The 14715-nt window shown below is 29.3% G+C and overlaps 1 protein-coding gene and 1 long non-coding RNA gene across 2 annotated transcripts; both read left to right on the forward strand.

Annotated features, from left to right (window-relative positions):
* Window positions 1-4100: 4100 nt before the first annotated feature.
* On the forward strand, window positions 4101-5831 carry LOC107442256 (ras-like GTP-binding protein RHO). Its single transcript, XM_087153452.1, has one exon. It carries the CDS (start codon window positions 4475-4477, stop codon window positions 5021-5023), a length of 549 nt encoding a protein of 182 aa, XP_087009578.1. The 5' UTR covers window positions 4101-4474; the 3' UTR covers window positions 5024-5831.
* Window positions 5832-11463: 5632 nt separating this feature from the next.
* Window positions 11464-14370, forward strand: LOC147803132 (uncharacterized). The gene is made up of 3 exons (XR_015430007.1): window positions 11464-12133; window positions 12236-12346; window positions 14165-14370. It is a non-coding gene; the product is annotated as an uncharacterized LOC147803132 (long non-coding RNA).
* Window positions 14371-14715: the final 345 nt, after the last annotated feature.

Genomic DNA, 14715 nt, shown 5'->3' on the forward strand with positions numbered 1-14715 from the left:
TGAACTTATCTAATGAGTTCCGTTTATTTGCAGCTTATGCTCAATAAATGAAACTTATTGTTTTTCTTAATTTCTTCGTGTTTTTTTGTAATTATTTACTTTGTTATATATATATATATATATATATATATATATATATATATATATATATATATATTATATACGTATATATATATATATATATATATATACGTATATATATATATATATATATACGTATATATATTTATTTATATATTGCGGATTCCACAACACAGTGTTCTAAAACAAATCTCTTTCTTTCAAATTCCAATAATCATCTGACAAAATATGAGTAAACACATCGATTCAAACAGTTTGGGCAGATGATATTAGCGGCGGTGAAAACTTTCGTTACAAACTTATATATTAAAAAAAAAAAATTTTTTTTTTGCACTAAAACTGAATTAGTATTGAAAAAACATTTCGTCCCATCTTTCCCTGATTTGGTCCTTTTTTAAGACTTTTTTTTTATTGACTTGAAAACCTGTTTGGATTTCTAATATTTGATCTGTCAACCGCGGAGAATATTTTTTGTTAACACTGTGGTTGTAAGTGTTGCATGAATAAACCAGCTTTGATCAGAATTTCAACATTGGCCTATTATCTGGTATAACTGAATGAATATGTGATCATCGAAGATTTTACTTGAATCACGGAGAAAAAAAAAGCTCCTTATTAATTATTATATAAATGCAATTCGATTCAAGTCGTTGAACCCGTATTTAACCGCCTCCCTGATTATCTGGAATAAGCTCGGGTATGTATATATTGAAAGTATTTATAATTCCTAGAAAACTGATAGCAGTATTTGTCAGTCCGTTCTATTTTACTCGGCCCAAAAGCAAAAAAAAAATTGCTGTGATTGGAAGTTGCCATGTCTTGTGTGGAAGTTTTACTGTTAGACTCAATTGTGGATTGTAAGACTGTACACGTGTTTTGTGCTATTGTATATGCGATGATTGCTGAATTTACATAGAGAAAAAAAAATGGTGTATCACTTCACTGGCGTTTGGGAAGTATCACTTTGTTTTGTCCTTCCTTGTTTTAAAATCTACCATACAAAGATTAATATTTAATCTTTTTTCATTTGCCCGTGATAACTTGGTATAGTAAACTGATGGTAAATTAAAAGTTTTTTTTTTACACATAAAAAAGAATAAAATTTCAACTTAAAACTTGTATATTATGTTTTGATTTTGTTCCTTGTATTTATTTTTAAACATTAAGAAAAATATGTTGATTTTTGTTTTGTTTTGTTTAAAAAACAACAAATTGGTAAAGGAAACTGTTAAAGTAAGTAAATAATTTTTTCATAATCTATTTATAAAATATATTTTTAACATTTACATCGTTGCAATGACGCGTCTTTGTTCCACCCTCTGCGCTAAAATTGAAACAAGACGCTCATTCCTTTAAAGCTTGTTTATTTAATTTTAAAAAATAATCAATTGCAACCCATAACCATATCCACTAATACACAACAATATATCACAGAGTGGAAAACGAGTTATCTTGTCCATCACGATGAAATTTGAAGTTGACAGGACACAGCTATTGAACACTTCGTATATTTTTAATAATGAATACAATTATGTAATGTATATAATAGTAGTTTTATAAATAGTTTTTCAATTAACACTAGTCTTTCAGGGGATAACTCTTTTGATGTTGTTGTTGTTAATTAACGTCGCACTAGAGCTGCACAATGGGCTATTGGCGACGGTCTGGGAAACATCCCTGAGGATGATCCGAAGACATGCCATCACAATTTTGATCCTCTGCGGAGGGGATGGCACCCCCGCTTCGGTAGCCCGACCTGCGCGCGAAACTCTTTTGATGAGTTAAAAATATTAAACATGGTAAATATTTCAATTTAATATAAATTTTTGAAAAGTACCTTGTTGAGAAAGTATTGTTTATTGTTATATCGCAATACAATAAGTGCAAAAAGTGAAATTTAGAAGAATTTTAGAACTGCTGAAGCGTCCGATTCAATTTGTTAAATAGAATAAAGTGCGGGAGGTTCATTTCCTTAAACTTTGAATTAATTCTTCTACAGTAATTATTTTTTTTAAAGAATCAGTTATTTTTAAAAGAAGTTATTTTTTAAAGAATAACCTAGGAATGTTGTTGTAGGCCATTAAGGCATGAAGTGCAATCTATGGTCAGGAATTCGATTTCTGCCACTCCCATTCGTCACACCCTCTTATAGTGAGAACCCATTCATCCAACCACAAATCGTAATTTTGACCTGATCCAGAGAACAATCAATCTCCAATTCAGTACCCCTAGAGGTATAATTTGTTATGGGAACATGGGTGACTTTGTGACCCAGCAGATTTAACTTGCACCACTCACCATTTACTATACTTAATTAGTCTTTGGCCAGCTGCATTCAAACTTCAGCGTCCCGCCAACCAGGCTATATCAGCCCATTATAGACGAATAATTTCTTATTATTATAATTATTATTAAACACTATTATTTTAAAACTATTGAGATAAAAAATTTTAATGATTAGCTTTTCATTTCTTCATAACATTTAATTTTTTGTAATAAAATAAATTTGAAAACAATCGGTTAAATGTAGCGAATTGGTTGAAAAATGTTTGGCGTTGAAATTAGCAAAAGCAATTAGTAATACCTACCAACAATTTGAAACGATTATGCTTTTCACAGTCAGCATGTTTAGGATCCTTCTACAGTTAGGCTTGCGCATGATATTTTTATGTGTCAAAAAAAAAAAAAAAAAAACTAGTCGGGAAATATATAGTCAGTAATTGGAAATATATGAGTACTATTGTGAATACATTAAAATTATTTATTCATATTCTTAAAAAAAAAAAAAAGATCGTGAGTAAAATTATAATTTGAAACCGTCCCTCCTCATAGAATCGCCCTTTTATTTAAATCTTTTGACAACCAAAGTTTCTGATCGAGAATCATGACACATTATAAGAGAAATCTCAATAATTAAACTAATTTAGGTTGCAAGAATTAAGTGCTGTGTTTGCTCCGACTATTCAAGAATCGATTAAATGAAAATAAAAACTAGTATTTTAAGTCTTGGCTAAAGTTAACTGGTATTACACAAAATAAAGCAAGTCATATTATATTAAGTACAAACACAATGACAATATAGGATGGCATGTTTTTTGAGCATTGGCGTAAATATGAATTGGAAATAGTAAGTCATGTTTTATTACAAATTTTAACCGCTAGCGCCACCTATGCTAAGCTTTATACGGTTCTCCATCTATACAGGGCCTAATTATCGCCTAGGCCCCATAGACATGGGCCTAGGGGCCTAAAAAATTAGTAAAAAGTCTAATGAAAGGTGGACTAGCTTTGTGTTAATTTAAGTATTAAATAAAAAACAGTTTTACAACAAACAGTATTAAATTAAAATTAGTGACTTCAATTGTTTTTGGCCACCAAACTATTTTTATTTTGATATAACATTGTTTTGTATTTTGCTTTAATTTATAGATACGTAAACTTTATCTTAGAAAAATAATCTTCAATTGTCTGCTTTCAAAATTTCTCAGAATGTTTCTCTTGAATCATGCAGTTCAATAGATTCTTTTTCATTGTAAGGAATACTCTTCAGTAATTTAATTTCAAAATATCTTGTAAGGGGTCTGGAGAATTTGGTGGTCCTGAATTTGTCTTGATCGGTTCCTGCCTCTATACTGTGTCAAAATGAAACATTACGCTTTAAAATGAACAGTGTTTTCACCGCCGCGACTCAAACCATGCGTGAATTTATCTCGGTTTGAATACTTTAGAGATATTTCATTAGAGTTAATGACAAACTATTGCAATACGATCGAAAAAAGTACAGTGCGATCACGCACTCTACCTTCGCCTATAAGAATCGAACCAACACCCAGATCCAAGTAATGAAAGAGGAAGACGTTCTACTCTAGATAGGGTCTCCTACTGGACTAATCGAAAAGACAATGTTTCCAGTAGAACACCGAAGTCAAGCATCACTGGCTGCGGTCAGCCAGTGGGTGGGTGACTACTTTGATCAGCTTGCTTAGGGACCGAGGATGCGCGGTATCGGCCTTCGTTAATCTGTTCTACTGTAAAGTGTTCAACAACGTGCACAGGTCGTTGGGCTACCAAAGCAGGGGAGCCATCCCCTCTTCAGAGAATCAAAATTGTGATGGCATGCCTTCGGATCGTCTTCAGGGATGTCCTCAGGATGATGACGTCACCAATATCCCATTGTGCAGCTCTAGTGCGACGTAAATAAAGTATCTACCTACCCATTCTATATCGGCAGAAATGATCCCCTGGAAGTGCACCGATAATAAAATCCAATCGAAAATAATGTAGTGCTGTTGATGATTTTGTGTAGTTTTCAGTCGGTTAAGTACTGTAATTGACAGTTCGAGACGCTGCTATATACAACGTATTTTAAAAAAAAACCTTTGTTTGCCTAAAGATGGAAAATACAACACTGGATGAAAACGCTGAACCTATTCATTTTAAGAAGATCGTAGTTGTTGGCAATGAGGATTGCGGTAAAACACAGCTCATCAGAGCTTTTATTGAAGTTTCAGATTCCCACGTAAGTGCTCAATATTTCCGTGACAATGCACACTCTAATATTGACATTGACGGTACGAATTTCTCGTTATTAATTTGCAAAGCACCGTGTCCGCAGAATCACAAAGGAGAGAGATCAAAATTATATGAAAATGCCGACGTAGTAATTATTTGTTTTGCAGTGGACAATATGAATAGTTTTCTGTGCGTCGCGAGCAAATGGCTGAGAGAGATGCACGAAAATCGTCCAGACGTGCCTTTGGTTTTAGTTGGAAATAAATGCGATCTAAAATCTCAAGAGGCTGCCCCTAGCACGATATCGTACGATAATGGACTACTAACTGCAAGAAACATAAATGCCTACCAATATGTGGAATGTTCCGCAAATACTAAAGAAAGAGTTTTAGAGGTTTTTATCGCTGCAGTAAAAGCTACATTAGAATAATTGTATTGTGTGCCACATGTGGTCTCCAAGCATGCAGCAAAATCTTCCAGATGTGGTATTGGTTTTAGAGAAAAATAAATCTGACATGAAATCTTAAAAATTTTGTTTCTAGCACAATATTTTACATTATTGGACTACGAGAAACATTAATGCCCTATATAAGTGACATTTTTCTTCAAATGCAAATAAGAATTTTAAATATTATTATTGCTACAGATAAGGCTTAAACTCAAATGTTTCTTCTACAATTTGCAAGGTATCTCATTTTAATATTATAAGAATTTATTTATTAATTGAAAAAATAAAATTAATGGTTTTGTTGAAATGTGCTTTTTGAAAGTTATTTGAATTATTTTACCTTAAAAATTATCCTGACAATAATAAAATTACAGATTTAATAAAAAGAGCTATATAAACTAGTCTGTTTTTATCAACAGTCAAATAATAGTAGTTTTATAATAGTTCTTGTTGTGAAATTATTACTGCCAATATTAAATTTCGTACAATTTCTTTGATTTATATGTGAGTCTTTTTGAAAAACTGGGTTTTTAGTTTTGTTTGTTATTCCGGTATTTGGTACATCTTTTATAACCTCATAGAACCAGTGATATATAAATAATAATAAAATAATTATATTTCATGAATCCTTAACACTTAAGTATTCAGCGAATTTGGATAATATGAGAAAGGAAAAATATGTCTGAAATGTCTACTTTCCAATTTGTGATTCTTCTAGTTGGAATTTTTATTTATAACAGTGTAGAATTTTGATTCTTGCTAATGATTTTAATAAAATTTTGGATTGAAATTTTGTTTCGTTCACTTTTAAAATCATCTTGAGACCATGTTTTTACTAAATGTTACCGCCATAGACCGATCAAGACAAAATCAGGCCCAAGGCTCACCAAATTATCTGGGCCCCTTACAAAATATTTTGAAATTAAATTATTGAAGAGTAGTCCTAATAAAGAAAAAAAATCTATTGAACTGCATGATTCGAGAGAAACATACTAAGAAATTTTGAAAGCAGAAAATCGAAGATTATTTTTCTGAGATAAAGTTTACGTATCTATAAATTAAAGCAAGATATAAAACAACAATGTTATGTCAAAATAAAAATAGTTTGGTGAGCACAAACAATTGAAATCAGTGATTTTTACTAAAAGTCACTGATTAGCTGAATTATTTTTTATTGTAAGTTGGAATTATTTTTTATTTAGTACTTAAACCAACACATAGCTAGTTTTACTAATTTTTGAGGCCCCTCAGAAAGTGTGGGCCCTAGGCCCATGCATACTGGGCCTAGGCTATAATCAGGCCCTGGTTACCGGGATTCAATCAACATTCTGCCAGAAAAAATTGCTGCAAATAAAATTTTCATTCGTTAATTTGCTGTGTTTAAGGTTGAAGTTCTAGAACTACAAAAGTTTATATTGTGAAGATTTATGTTAGCTTGGTAAAACTATTGAATTTTAATTTTCTAGACTAATAATCCATTACATCCTTTTTCTCTATAATTGGTTGCAACATATTTTTATTTTATTACCTTTTAAAGTTTGTTAGATAAGGGTTTTATTTAGTTATAAATAATATGTTCACAGTAAAAAAATTCTTTAAAGAATTTTTTTTTTTTTAAACATTTCTTGCAGTGTTTGCTAAATGGAAAAACAAAAGTTTATTTTTTGAAGTGTACTAAAACTGATTTTCTTTTTACTCACTGTTTTCTAAAAGTATACGAGCATTGTAATAATCGGAAAGCAAAAAAGTTGCTTATTTTATAAAACTATTTAAGAATTAGTCCAAAACGCAATGAAGGAGGATAGAATTTTAAAATTAATATTTATAATATATTGAGAAGCGAAAAAGCAGAAAATTATTTTTAGCGGTTAACTATCTTATACTAAAATTACTTGTAAAAAAAAAATTGTAAATTGTTGTATTTAGAATACAAAACAGTTCTTGCTAGCGTTTGTATTATTGAATGGAGAAAAAAAAATATTTAGTATAAAATTTTACAATGACTATAATTTACCACTATATAATTTTTTAAAGACAAGAATACGTTTATGAGAGTTGACCATCATGAGATTAAATTGTGGCTAAGGTTCCTTAATGATCTTCATTCTTTTTTTTTTCCAGCCATTATTTTTTTTTTCGTAAGACATAATTTATAGCACCATTTTTTTCAGCTTACCCTATGTGCAGAGTAGATTCAGGCAGTTACAGTGGTAATTTTAATTTAGAAACAGTAACGTTGACAAAAAACGTTATTTTGATATGAAATTGCTTTATCCAATGTATGAAGTTTTTCTGTTTTATATATTTTAAATAAGTAATATAAATACCTTTTGATATAGTATTCTGTGATTTCAAAACTGATATTCCGCGGAACTTCAGTGTTCGGTGAAGGATTACAAAGGTTTCGAGAGTTAGAATTTTATTAACCAGCTTTGATTTTTGAAATTTGCTGTTACATTTAAATCCAATCAATATCTATTATTTATTTAATATTAGCTATTTATATGAAATATTATAAGTAAAAGTGGGAATATATAAAAAGCAAAATTTAATTAGATAAATAGATACGTATTTTTTTAATAATAATGTATTGAAAGAATTATGAAAAGACACGAATTCATACAAAATCGTATTAGTATTTCTCATCGAGTATTTCAAATAAATAAAAGAAATTCAATAATAAATAAATTTAATGGCTCCCAAAAGTGTTCGTACACTTATAAATTTCAATGAAATAGTGCTCCATTCATTCATTAAAATGAATATTTCAGAATAATTAATTAATAATAAGATCTTTATGTATTTTTAACAAAACTGCATGGAATATTTAGAAAAACCAAAGCAACAGTTTATATCCATTCTGAAATATTCATTTTGATTAATGAATAGAGCAATATTTTATTAAAAGTCCCAAGAACAAATGCTCGCAAAAGTGTACAAACACTTTTGAGAGCTTTTTATATGTATCATTAATGACTTTTTTTAACGTTTATAATAATTCCCTTTCGTTTTCATTTCAACGAAAATATAGTTGATCTTATCATAATATCACTTTCAGCTTATTATTAATTATACAACAAAAACAAATTGAGAGCTAAACTAAATGGCCGTCACAAGGCTGCAAATTCAAGTTCCTTGATCACCATTTCACGTTTACGAGACAAAGGATTCAGTATGCTGGATTCCTTCGCATGTCGGTATGCTTGGAAATGATCGTGCCAATGCAATAGCTAAAACCACTATCATAACTTAAAATAGTAATCTCCTAACACCTTTGGACGTTAAACGTATTTGTACAACCTCATTTTATCGAGTCCGGAAACAGGGCTAAAGAGAATAGAAGGGCTGGTTCACTCCTTTGAAGTAACTCTAGCCGCGCCAATCCTCCGATTTTCTCTAGTGACGTCACTTTGGCGCAAAGCTCGCACTTTTACTTCAAGAACGGAGCGTTCGGCCTTACTAGCTCTAACTAATATTAGATCATTTCTTTTTGCGAGATATTCTAAGACATTTGTTATTTTCTATAATGATTTTCCTCAGTTTTTGCAGTGAATTTACAAGAATTTAAAACTATCATCGAAATGCCAGTTTGCGTTATTGCAACTTGCAAAAATTCTGATACAAAAACAAAAGGAAAAAATATAACTTTCCGCCTCTTCCCTAAAGTAAATGAACAACTATGTAAAGAATGGATTTCGAAATGACACAGTTAATATTAAACAGCAATACGTTTATTCAGTCGTTAAGAACTTTTATAAAAATTCATTATCTAAATAGAAACCGCCTCGTTACTTCAAAAAGAAAGGCAAGTGAAAAGAATTAAAAAATGGATAAAGTCAAAGAAAATTAAAATGTAAATAAAAAGTATAAATAAAATATATGGTATACAGTTGAAATTCTCCTAATTTCATAACATATTTTTTAATATAGTTATTCTAAATATTTATGATCTTTTTTTAAAAATTATATTCTCTTTAATTTAAATATCTATAAATTATATCATCGTAAATTTAAATATCTATACACAATTGTAAAATTTTTAATGTCATTATGAGCCTAAATTATTATTTTGTTTCAGTAATTAGTGTTTAAGGTTGATGTTTCCTAATGATTAAGTATGAACAAATTGCTATTAACGACATATTTTAAAATCAGGGATTCTAAATTTAACTCAACTTATCGTTATAAAAGAATGTGTAGGTAAAAAAAGTGTTGATATATGCTTTCATTTTTCTTAATAATTAAAGTTAAAACTGAACTTTTTAAAATAAAGTATTTATAGTGTCGTTTTCGCCAACTAGTAAAAAATTTTTATAAGTTTAAAATGGTTTTTTTTTTTTTTAATATAATAACCAAGAAAGTTTTCTTGAACTATGTTTATGAACGGAAATAATGTGTTAATTACGTAAAGTTTGAAAGCTAATAACCAGAAAAAGTCTAACTTATTTTTACAAAGAGAAAGATGCAAAGTTATCATATCTTTGCTTGCGATCTCCGAGATCTGTGGACACAGTGACGTCATGAGGAGGGAAATCGTAGCTTCAGCGCTAAGAGCGGAGTGAACTAGCCCTTCTATTCTCTTTAGCCCTGGTCCGGAAAGAACTTTTCATTGAATGCACACATTAATAATAAATTACATGAAATTTATCCTAATTTTGATAATTGTATGACATTAACTGTTGATCAGCAGACGATTCAAATATTTCAAGAAACTTTTTGGCAGATTTTTTCCCAATCTTTTATCCTTACTTAGTGACCCTATACATCACAATCTCATCAAGTTTATCGAAACTGTATTCATAAATACAAATAAAAGTGCATTTCTTTTACCTAGTAGCTGGCGCAGTACAGCCAGTTAAGCCAATTCTTGTGCCAATTAACTCTTAACTTATCAATCAACTTTTCTGATTGATCAATCTAATTTTGAAGATTTTTTTAAAATTTTCCTTTTTCACAGTAAATAGTTTCAAATTTTTATTTTATTTTACTACTTTATTTTTGTCTATGTACTATATAGCAGATTCAACTGCATTCAACTTGACGTTGGCATTTATTACTTTGAGTGAAGAATGCAAAAAAATTAAATAGGATTTTTTTCTTCGTGTTTTGGGTATATTTTACTTTCTATCATAAATTAAACTTTGTATTTGAATTCTCCTTCCGAGCGTTTAAGAGATATGCAAATTTCCTACTGGTGTGCAATATTTGCAAAAAAACTCTAAGGTCATAAAAGTTGAGAGAAGAACAAAAGAAAAAAAAAAGATAAACCTCTTTTCAGTAACTCCAATTTTAATAAAAGGAAAGAAAAGTTAGGAGAACAAAATGAGAATTTCACGCGTGCCTACGTATCAATACTGTTCTTCAAAGGGAAAGGGAAAGTTTGAAATGAAAAGTGTTTCATCCTTTTAAGTTTTTACTTTCAAAATTTTTTGCGCATTTATTGCAATGCTGACAGATATTTCTTATTTGCGAAATGAGTAATCGCAATAATTCTTCAATATTTTACGGGTTTGTGCTCTTTGTATTACAAAGTTTTAACTGAAGAATTTATTTTTCTTTACATTTTTCTTTTTGTGAAACAAATAACCAGAAAAAAAATTGTCTCGTGCGTGATGCGTGAAGTTAATATATAATATGTCAAAAAATAGTTTGTAAATATATATCTACGCCTTAAATATCTTAGTACCAATTGTGAATCCATTCTTCATTTAAAAAAAAACGGAAAAAAACAGTGCAAATTTATTATTTCTGATTCTTCTTTTGGCCCCTATTTACAGGCTGTTTGTCATAAAATACTAATTACGGCAAAATGGGGTATAAAATTTTAATAAGGCTTGGTTAACTCTCAACAAAAAAATAATAATAATTTTATGAGTCGAAACGATTTAATTTTTATCTCTTGAATTAGTATTCATTTTATAGCATAAATTTTGTTACTAAGAAAACTTCCTGAATTATTAATTTGTAATGAGTTGTTCTTTTTTAATTAGTTTTAGTACAATGTATTTTAAATAAAAACATAATAGTGAAAAAATATTCATCGATTAAATTACCAGCAATATTTTTAAATATTTTTTTTTATATATTTTATTAAAGCTGTATGAATAACTTGCTTATTTTATGTATCACCTCTTCTTAATCATATGGCTATGTTCTATCAAAATAAGTGATTAGAAACGGATAAATTATGTAATTTTTAGGATTATTTATCTTAAATTATTCGTTGATATAGTTTAAAACCGTGTCGAATTCAGTTGTTAGAGAATTAGTATTATAAAAAATGTAATATATACAAGTATCGCATTTCACTGTAACTTACGTGCAAAGTTTTCTTGTTATGTGAAGAACTTAATTTGATATGTTAAAGGTCTGGTTTCTTAGGACAAGCGCCTTATCTGGTCGTCAGCGTTAAGTTGACGTCACCCTGACGGCAACAAAATACTGGTTTGTTAGCTCAAGGCCTGGTTTCTTAGGAGAAGCGTCTTAACTGGGCGTCAGCGTTAAGTTGATATAATTTTGACGCCATAAAAATACCGTTTTGTTAGCTCAGTGTGAGCAGTCGGTCCAACGCAGACACTATCTCGCATTGCGCATGCGTTAATAACGTAAACAAATATTTATTTTGAATTTGTATTGATTTTGTGATTGTCGACCAGTGCTTTTAAGAACAAATAATGACTTTGTCCAAGAAAAAACACATTATAGCTTAGCTAAATGAAGAAGAAGAGGAAAAAGAAGCTATGTTTAATGTTAAAATTAAAATCTTGACTGATTTCAATGCTCTGTATGTTGGCTGTTGTCCACCATTGCTTCTGTTGTTAACGTCACGTTGCAATCCAACTGCAGTTGATTTGGACGGCAGTTGTCGTTCAAGCCAAAGATTGTATAAGTATAAAGATGGGAAACTCGCGAAAGTCGTAACAAAATTTGGCACAATGCCAGCGCTTCTTGTACGGCGGAGAAGTTTGTCTCCAGGGGCACAGTGCAGCGCATGCGCAATATCATCCTTAGTTTTGGAAGGAGAGTTTGGAGAGAGAAGCAAATGAGAAATCAATCAATGGCGGACGTTAATTTGACAATTATCCCTAACAAGTAAGTGCGCTTTGTATAACCTATCTTCTGTTGATTATTTTCTCCTTGTTTTCAGTTTTAATAAAGATTCTAATCCTCTTTTTTTCTTTCAATATTTTTCAGTGATTCTTCTGTGCGCAAAGCAAAGAATTATGATAGATGTGCTTACTGCAATGTAAATAGAGCGGGTTATTCAAATTTGAAATTGTTTCGCTTTCCTCAAAATATCGAAATGTAAGTAAATAGTTAAGCATTTTCGAAGATTTCGGTAAATTATTTTTCAACGATTGATTATATGAGCCTATTAGATAAGACTGACTTAGAATTGTAACTAAATGTGTGACTAATTTATAGTGTCTGACTTTAATTTCATTTGGTTTTTAAATTCTGTATAATTCCATAAGTGCGTTTATCTTTTTCGTTTGGAATTAAATATTTACAAATCAAATTTATGTATATAACTAAGTAAAAATGTAAATGTTTTTCAAGAAATGTGAAAAAGATCTATAAATCTGACATTTTAAATTTTTGAAAGTTCATTACGTATAGGAAATTATTTAAATAGTGTTAAGTGTAAAAAAGTGTTACTTTTTATTCATATAATATTTATTGAGTGGTTTATAGTAGATATATATATTTTATTTATCTGTTAGCTCTAAATGTCCAGTAAACAGTACCGTCTTTACTTATAGGCACACAGGGCAATGCCCGGGGATCCCATTTTCTCAGGGGGCCCTAGAGAATCGTACTTTTTTGAAAAATTGCATTAAAAAGAATTTAGGACTAAAAACATTACCTTATATATTCAAAAAAAAGTTTTTTTTTTTATAGAGTATGCATTTTTTTTCTACAAATGGTGATTGCTTATCAAACACCAATAATTGGAGTAGTTTATCACCAAGAAAACTTAAAAAGTCAACCGAAAACTATTTTTTTTATTTTATTATATGAGGATTACAACAGGTTAGCGTATCAATTTTTTTTAAACTATGCATAGTTTAAAAGTACTTTATTTGAGTTTTTGTGGTAATCAAAATTAGTTAAAATTGTTGTATTATACAGTCCCTGGCCAAATTATTAGACGCACTATAAGATTATATATAAAATCGTAATTACTCAGGTGATACTACACAGCTTTATTGCATTTACGCTACTGAAACCGGTTTGTACTTGTTTACGTTTGTGTATCAATTGGTTAAATTAGGCGATATGTAATATAAATTCGACAAAATATAATAAAAATACAGATTATTTATTGTATCAGGTACTATATTATTATATTATAATAATTAGGTCAAATTTATAGACGCACTGTAGTTTTTCAATAATGACATGATTTGCACGAGTTTACATACTATACTTTTATAATTAAACATACGCGTTAATTTCTTAATATAATGTATTTAATTATGAAAGTATTAATATACATGTTAAAACTTTTATAAATGAACATACAAATGAGTTTTCATTCAGGAGATTTTTCATTCACCTCCTATTTGTATTTATTTTTAACGTATTTCATTTCAATATTAACCAACTGATACACTAAAGTAAAGAAGTGGAAGCCGGTTTCAGCTACGTAAAAACAATAAAGCTGTATAGTATTACCTGATAATTATAATTTTACATAGAATCTTAAAGTGCGTCTAATAATTTGGCCAGGGACTGTATCTCAAAAATGATTTATTTTTTGTATGTGAAGTTTTTTAGTTTGTTTTTAAACATTACGACACATTATAGGTCTAAAATATTTTTGTGCCCTGGGCCCCTGCATGCTATGAAGATGATACTGCCAGTAAAACATAAGTTTAATTGATTTTGTGATTTAATCACCCAATGAATTGTTTTGTTATTAAATTTCCTTTCTAATTATTTTCCTTAAACACTGTCTGCTTTTTTAAAACTATTTAATAAAATATTAGTACTTAAGAAAAATAATACATATAATTTATTAATGCCATACATTTTAAGTTCCGTTCTCGAATTAGACAGCATTCTTATGTCATATTAGCACTTTAATCTTACTGTGTGATTTTTTTTTAATAATATTAGGTGCAAGAAATGATTAGAGGCCAGAAAAATTGTATCCTTACGGAATGTTGATACTGACAGACTGACTACACAACAGATGTAGATTGTGTTCAAGACATTCTAAAATTAAAGATTATGTATCAAAAATAATGCAGACTTGTTCTTAGTGCAGTTCCAATGAGCCAATATTGCATCTTTTTAATTTTATGTTATTTAATTTCATAAACTTGCTCAAATATTTATTTATTGTATAAAATGTATACAATTTTATTTGTGTAATTTTTATTTTATTGAAAAGTATATTCTTAAAATATTAAACCAGAAAGAATATTTTTAGATAAGTTTAATAAAGATAAAACAAATTCTGCAACAAGTGTCTTGTTTATTTTTTTAAAACTCTAAGTATATATATAATTGAAAATTTTTATTTATATATAGCACATTTCTTATACATATACACACATGGAAAAATTAACACAGCGAAAAAGTTTTTTTTTTCAAGGGGAAATAAATTTTACTCAATTTTTTAAAGTTTTAATGAATTTTCATTTTTTAATATAAATTACTTTTGT

Source organism: Parasteatoda tepidariorum, chromosome 10 (genome assembly GCF_982258835.1).
Source record: "Parasteatoda tepidariorum strain Cologne lab strain chromosome 10, Ptep-v5.0, whole genome shotgun sequence".
Lineage (NCBI taxonomy): Eukaryota > Metazoa > Arthropoda > Arachnida > Araneae > Theridiidae > Parasteatoda > Parasteatoda tepidariorum.